General features: G+C 38.0%; 1 protein-coding gene across 2 annotated transcripts in view; it reads left to right on the top strand.

The window, feature by feature from the left end:
* LOC113814983 (cytokine receptor-like factor 3) overlaps nt 1-7,500 on the top strand; it is a 10,685-nt gene that overhangs the window by 514 nt on the left and 2,671 nt on the right. For both annotated transcript variants that reach the window (XM_027367057.2, XM_027367058.2), the window contains exons 2-7: nt 3,548-3,721; nt 3,947-4,066; nt 4,432-4,601; nt 4,971-5,154; nt 5,939-6,182; nt 6,500-6,633. In XM_027367057.2, the coding sequence (XP_027222858.1) occupies nt 3,548-3,721; nt 3,947-4,066; nt 4,432-4,601; nt 4,971-5,154; nt 5,939-6,182; nt 6,500-6,633 (1,026 nt within the window). The remainder of the gene's footprint in view (nt 1-3,547; nt 3,722-3,946; nt 4,067-4,431; nt 4,602-4,970; nt 5,155-5,938; nt 6,183-6,499; nt 6,634-7,500) is intronic.

The raw sequence follows: 7,500 nt of genomic DNA, 5'->3' as shown, positions 1-7,500 counted from the left end.
CTAAATTACTGAAATTGACGCTTAGCTCCTCAACTGCAACGTCAGACCTCACCATCAACTGAAATATATGTTAATGTTATTGAGGTAGAAAGAAATGGACACTACCATCATAATGAGCATAAGAAATAAGAGGTGTAACTAACAGAAGTGCAGCTGCTGCAGCCACATATTAACCTGAAATGACAAAAATATCCACTGCATTTCACTGCTCAGAGACTAAGTTCACAAAACCCTTACACAGCCAGAGTTTTTCGGCTGTTTTCATATCAAGGTGGCAGATTGCACCTTGAAAACAAATATCCAAGGTAGAGGTTGAAGAGACCAACGCGCATAGAGTGAAATGGACACCGCCATCTTATAGAGCGGAAGAAATAGAGTGGGATAGAACATAGTATAAGATGCAGAGGCATATTTACTGTCAAATGAAAAAAATAGTGGTACTACATGCCACACAGAGACAGAGACCACAACAGCCTTCCGCAGCCAGAGTTCCTTGTTTATGTTTACATTTTCTGTGAAATTGTTTTCTGTAAGTTGATAAAAGGGGGTACTGGCTATCTTGGGAATGAATAGATGTTAGCAATGGTTAGCTTTTGGATTTTTGTGGTTGCATGATACCCCGGTGTTTAGGTATTTATGAATATATAAAAGATATATATAAAATGATCAAGGATATAGGTCACTGAGAGCGACAACGTGGAGATAGAGGGAAATGGACAACAACATTTTATTGAGCGTTAGAAATAGAATAAAAAACGGCATAGTTTAAGCTGCAGCGGCCATATGTTTACCGGTAAAACAAGTAAATTTTATTTGAAGCAACACTGGTTATTTGTCTTAAGGGAAATATAAGGATGTCTGTTCAACTCCTCCATGTAGCAGGCTGTTGAGCCGTTAGCTATATATTTATTTGTGCTGAAAAATGTGCCATACAAACATATTTTTCAGTATAAAGTATATGTATATATACTTATATTTTCTTCTACATACCAACTATAAGAAAAAAATAATATTTCACCTTCAACTCCCTCTCCCAATGTAAATGTTTGAGTACACTGTAGCTTGTTACTTTATTTCATTGTTATAGTTAGGTAGCGGCAGGTTCTTCGTTTGATTATTATGAATTACCCACACATAGTATATTAGTATTGAAGTTTAGCATTTTATGAATAGTATATGTGTGGATGTTTTTCATTGTCAAGAAATTTGACATTGATAGGTGGGAGTTGTAGAGTTAGAGTAAAATCACAGAGTATATTTGACATGATATGAGACAGTTTTCTTGGATTTTTATCTTTCACCTTGTGGTTCATGTGTGGCTAATTGACCTGGTTCAGTTCACGAGATGAAGCCATCTTATAAGACTCATTGTTTTTAACAAATCATGGTTTATTTGTGACTCATTATTGTATGTTGCAAATGTTTAGCAGACACCTGTGTGTCTGCCACTGGCTTTATGCTGACTGGTGTGGCCTCTGTGCCTGTTGGTTCTCTTGCAAATGCTGACAGGCTGGCAAGCCTCTGTCATATCAATCCTGGTAAGAGAAAACTTGTTAATCACTTTATTGATTTATTGTAAAGGTGGAACAGTGCAAGCTCCTTATTGTCTCATTATGTGTGGTAAAGGTTTGTTGGTATGGCAGTAGCTTGGGAATGAATCACTAGCATATTGAAATTTAAGCTGTAGGTTGTGCATTGTCATTGTAGCAAATTTCTAGTTGATGGGGATAGAACACAGTATGATTACAAGAAGAATATGCTGCAAAAAGCAATTTTGGATATCTTCTAAACATTTCTGCCGTATATGCCAATAGAAAGATAATTAAAATTTCTGAAGCTTGAATTCATGAATTGTAAAATGCTATCCTTTCTTCTAGTACGTGATAGAGCTTGTAAACCACCTTGACAATCATTTGATAAAGAGGAAGTCTAAGCTCAACCTTGTAAGAATGTATGTAGTGCAGGGTTGTTGGTCTTTGTTGAAGCTTAGAGTGTGGAGGCTGCAGAGATACTTTCACAGTGTGCCACTTTCTTGGGGGATTACAGAGCACAGGAAGTTTCAGGTGGAATGGATAGAACAAAATAGATATGACTATGAAAGAAAAAAAAAGCCTGTCTTGAAAGCCTGTGCTGGTGTCTTTTGGAACATTTGTGTCTATCCTCGACTGGCTAAATATTGCAAACAACTCTTACAGGGGAAGCACCAGTGACAACACAGCAGGGGATTGACCAATCCTGCTGTTGTGTCTGGTGTGGAACTAACTGATATTTTGTCAGTTATTATTATTTTTTTTAGATCGAATTTGTTTCACAGATGATGACAGAGATGTAGTAGGTGAGGCAAAGGATGCAGCAGAGCGTGTTTTGAGGGAAATCCCACCAGTTTGGACCAGAAAATTTAGAGGATTCAGCTATGGACAGGGAAGCTAATGGTGCTTGTGGTTCAGCTAGATTGCTAGAAAAGGGAAAGAGAGGGAATGGATGAATGAATACAAAAGGGAAAGAATGTAAGATAGGGTAAAGAAGTAGAGTGTCAAGAATGAATAAGAGAAAGAGGGAGGGAGAGAGAACTAATATATGAAAAGTAAATAGAGAGAGAGAGAGAGAGAGAGAGAGAGAGAGAGAGAGAGAGAGAGAGAGAGAGAGAGAGAGAGAGAGAGAGAGAGAGAGAGAGAGAGAGAGAGAGAGAGAGAGAGAGAATATGAATATGAATGAATGAATGAATAAATGAATAAGAGTAGATAAATAAATGAATGGGAGAGAAAGAGATTGGGTGAATGTGTCATCAAGGCTTCTTGCCCATTTTCCCCAAACTGGAGCTTGTCATGTGATAGCGACTTTAACCCAGTCACACTGGTTGACATCGTATCATGTCATGAGTAGACTGTTCCTTGTGCTAGGATGATGTCCGATCACTTCAGGTGCAGTTGAGCCTGTGCTAAGTTGTCTGTGCAGGACAGTTGTTCGTTTGTTTGGCCTTAAACATAGATGATTTTTTATGCCTCGGTGAAGAGCATAGATTAGGGTAGAAGTTGTTTTTCCTGTGCACGTAATTTTTCCTTTGAGCAGGTGAAACTGCGTGCTGAAGTGTGCTTTGGTATGGTAGCAGAAGATCCCATCACAAATGAGTTAAGGGGTGCAATTCAAGAAAAAACAAAAAACTACCAACCCTGTTTCTGGTCAAGCAATAAGTATTTTTTCTTGACTCTAGCCTTTTCTGACAAAGCAAAATCCTTAATTTATGAAGTACTGTGAAAGGGGTTCAGGTTCAGATGTAAAGGGGCTGTTTTTTAAAGGTTTTGAATAAAATCTTATGATTTATAAGAGAAAAGATACTTTAATCTTTATAACTGGGAATACATTTGTAATGAGATTATTTACTTGAGTATTTGTTATATTTATCATATACATATTAAGGAAAAAAAATAGATATACCAACTTGTTATGAAGAGAGAAACCGCCAATTTTTGTATCTGAGGTTTATCATTGACGTTTTCTTCTTCTGTACCAATCATATATTGTAGTCTATTTATTTATCCCCCACAAGATGGCAGAGGTGGAAGAAAAAGCCAGCAGCACTAGCGAGAGGCTGCGGGAAGAATATAGACGTCACGTGCAGTCGCAGATCTCACATGACTTAGTAGACACCATCTCTATGCTGGAGCAACACCAGGTAGAACTGTTGCAACTCTGTGACCAGCTCAAACAGGCCAAGAAACAGGTGAGTGGATGGAAATAGTCATGGGCTTAACACGATCATTTGCCGTTACGTATTTTGTAGCCGTTTAAACTTGTTTATTGTAAAGTAGTTTAGTACTTTATTTGATATTGCTTTTATAGAAGGATCTTGTGGAGCAATGCTTATTTTAGTATGTGTATGTTTTTATTATTATTATTTTTTTTTGATAGAGTTAATTTTATTTAGATATCTTTTTAAAATCTGCAGGTAACGGATAGTGCCTCTGACACAAAGGCCACAATTAATGCTGTGTTTGAAGAATTCATCGCAGCTGTCAATGAAACAGTCAATGATAGACGCCAAAAGCTTCTGGGCGAGGTGCAGCAGGTGGGTTGAATGTCTGAGGTTTTTGCCCTTCTTAGAAACATGCCATTCATAAGTTGCTTTTATATGGATGGTCATATTGAGTGGAGTTTATCATCATGTTACCATTTTAAAGATTGTTGTTGTTCATTTGTTCTTTTTGTTCTGTTCTTTTTGTTCTGAAGTTTTGATCATGAACATATAAGTAATTCATTATTAGATTAGAGAAGTAATCAAAGAGCTTACAAAGCTTTTATTGCAACGATCATTTGTCTTCCATGCAATAGTGAAAGTACCATTACAACACAGGAATAAGAGATAGTCTGCTAAGGCCATTGTAATTTTATCCTTATCCTGTGCAGAATCTCATATACTTGTTGACATTTTAGATGGAGGATGAAGCTCTCGGACCTCTGGATCAGTGTGAGCGCATACTAGAGTCCCGGGTCAGAGAGGCAGCGGAACGATTAGAACAGGGGAAGAGGCTGGAGAAGCATGGAGGTGTCATGGCAAAGGACACTGTCATGAGGTTCCAGGAAGAAGCTGGAGCCATGACGAAGTGAGTGTCTCAGGAAGAATTCTTGTCTGCTTATTAATGTACCTATTAAGGTGTAGATGATTTGTAATGCTTGCATTTATTTTATATATTTTTGTTATTGTTTTTTTTACGAGGTAATTAGGTCTGCATGTAACATAGATTTCATTTAAAGATAGATTTTTTTCAATGAAAAATGTGAATTTCATGCAGACAAAAAAGATTAAAAACTATTTGTTAATAAAGCCAGTTCTTATAATCATTCCAAACTTTTAGGGCAACTGTAAAGAAAGGGGACTGCAAATTTATGTATAGACAAATGAAGAATATTTATGAAAAATATTAAATATTAAAATATGAAATATTAAAATCTATTTATCTCTTCGCACAAAGCCTGCCTGAGGTCCCGGTATTGTGTGCAGTACCATGCATCAGCGTAGAGTTCCCTACTGATCCAACCCTCATAGAAGAAGTGCGGGAGGTGATTGAACAGGCAGGGAATGTGTCAAGGATGGGACCAGTGCAGATTACGAACATAGTGGAAAGGCCTGGGGCATTACTAGTCACTTGGGAAGAGGTAAGCAATGATTTTTATAGCTGTAGAAAGTAAGTGTAAGAAAGTGAGTGAGTGAGTGAGTGAGTGAGTGCGTGTGTGATTGAGTGTGTCTCTCTGTCCGTTTGTGTCTGTGTGTGGATATCTATGTAAATGTAAACTTTCAATCTTGCAATCCCACGCCTGGCCAGTGAATGGTAACCCCGGCCATTCTTTGTACACAGTGGGAGATTTGGGCAAAATAAAACAGACAGTATGTCACAGCAAAGAATATCCATTGTAACAAATGGAATTAAAACTAAATCTTTAAAATCTCTCTCTCTCTCTCTCTCTCTATCTATCTATCTATCTATCTATCTATCTATCTATCTATCTATCTATCTATCTATCTATCTATCTATCTATCTATCTATCTATCTATCTATCTAACTTTCTCTTTCTCTCTTTCTCTCTTTCTCTCTTTCTCTCTTTCTCTCTTTCTCTCTTTCTCTCTTTCTCTCTTTCTCTCTTTCTCTCTTTCTCTCTTTCTCTCTTTCTCTCTTTCTCTCTTTCTCTCTTTCTCTCTTTCTCTCTTTCTCTCTTTCTCTCTTTCTCTCTTTCTCTCTTTCTCTCTTTCTCTCTTTCTCTCTTTCTCTCTCTCTCTCTCTCTCTCTCTCTCTCTCTCTCTCTCTCTCTCTCTCTCTCTCTCTCTCTCTCTCTCTCTCTCTCTCTCTCTCTCTCTCTCTCTCTCTCTCTCTCTCTCTCTCTCTAGCTTTTTCTCTATCTCTCTCTCTCTCCCTCTTAACCACCCTAATTTTTTAAATTACAGGTTGATGAAGATGTCTCTGATGATGGATTGGAGTTTTGCCTTCAGTGCAGTAATACAGGAGCCACTGATCCACACACTGCTCTATTCCACACAAAGTACCGAGGACCAGATTACTCTTTCCTCCTCCGGGACCTTAAATCAGGGGAGTCGTATCTATTGCGTGTGGCATCGCGTCGTGAAGGGTCTCGTAGCTTTGGCCCATGGAGTCTTACGCAGTCGGCTGTAACTACAATTCCTCATTTTAGTGAGTTGAAATGGGTTTTCTACTTTATATGAGGATAGTTTTCCTATATATTGTTTAAAATGAAAAAGATATATTCTAAGATCTGTAGTATTTTGTAGATCTGTCTTGTAGAAGTGATTAAGACCTTTAGAATGTGATGATAATTTTTCGTATGTTGAGAATCCTCTTAAGGAAAGATGGAACAGTGTTAAAAAATGTTCTACGGATGACTTTAACTAGAAAACTAATGGATCATTCATGTTAGTTGCACAGAACAAATTGTATCACGATAAGTATGCATATTTCTTTATTATGTGTTTTGCATGTGTTTTGAAAAGGGTGGCAAGAAGATGGATGCTCTGGCTGGAGTATGGCGGATGAAGGGAGACTGGCCACCAAAGTGACGAGTGACCTGGAGGTCTTGCATTCGAAGGGGCCTCTTATTACACCTGGTACCTCAGTTTTGTTCAAGGTAAGGCTACTACTTGGGACAGTTTTTTATAGCTTAACTGTAGAAAGGCATGTTGAAGATAGTAGAGAAACAGTGATTTTAAAGAGTATTATGTGTAAGTCTAGAGGGATTTTAGAATATTCAGAAAAGTTATCAGAGTTTCAGACCATTCCTCTTTCGTGGCAGTTATGTTGCCCATGCACATTGATTTTTTTTTTTTATGTGTAATCAAATTTTCCAAAAACTAATGACAACTAGATATCTTGTAGATTTACTTGAGTCATAGAAAATGTAGATCAGTGAACTCTTATTAGTTTTTCTTTCCTTTATACAAAGTCAAGTTAATTCAATACTCCCATATATCCTTTCACTCTTCATGACTTGCAGTGGGTGGGCTGGTTGTGCACAGCTTAGGCCTAGCCACAAAGTCTAAATTGTTGCGTAATATTACATCACACCAAAAAAATTCAGGCCCAGTCATGATAGGGTTGACCCATTTAATCTGGGTGATATTTTGTCGCTTCTTGGCAAAACATTCAGTAATGCCAGATGACAACTAATCCTGGCATGAGCCTATTTTCTGGCAGCCTGGGTCACTTTCGGGAGCCTGCTTGTGAGGCGGACTGTAGGCTTGGGCGTGGCAGGGTGGTCTGTGAATGCACCTTGGCCTTGGAGAACTTTACTTGAAATTTTAGTCATCAGGAATGGATTAAAGGTGATAGTCATTCAACTTTTTGTTTGGCCAGCCTTATTCTTTGGTATTGTCTAATAATCCCCGTCAGAAGAGAAATTTTATTTGTTAAGTAGTTTTGAAGACAGTTGCTTTGCCCCATGAAGTGAAGTGCTCCAAGCCAGGGAGAGGGAGAGTGAGAGAAATGGAGGGATAGG

This window comes from Penaeus vannamei, chromosome 21 (genome assembly GCF_042767895.1).
Source record: "Penaeus vannamei isolate JL-2024 chromosome 21, ASM4276789v1, whole genome shotgun sequence".
Classification (NCBI taxonomy): Eukaryota; Metazoa; Arthropoda; class Malacostraca; order Decapoda; family Penaeidae; genus Penaeus; species Penaeus vannamei.
This window is presented reverse-complemented; position numbering and strand designations above follow the sequence as displayed.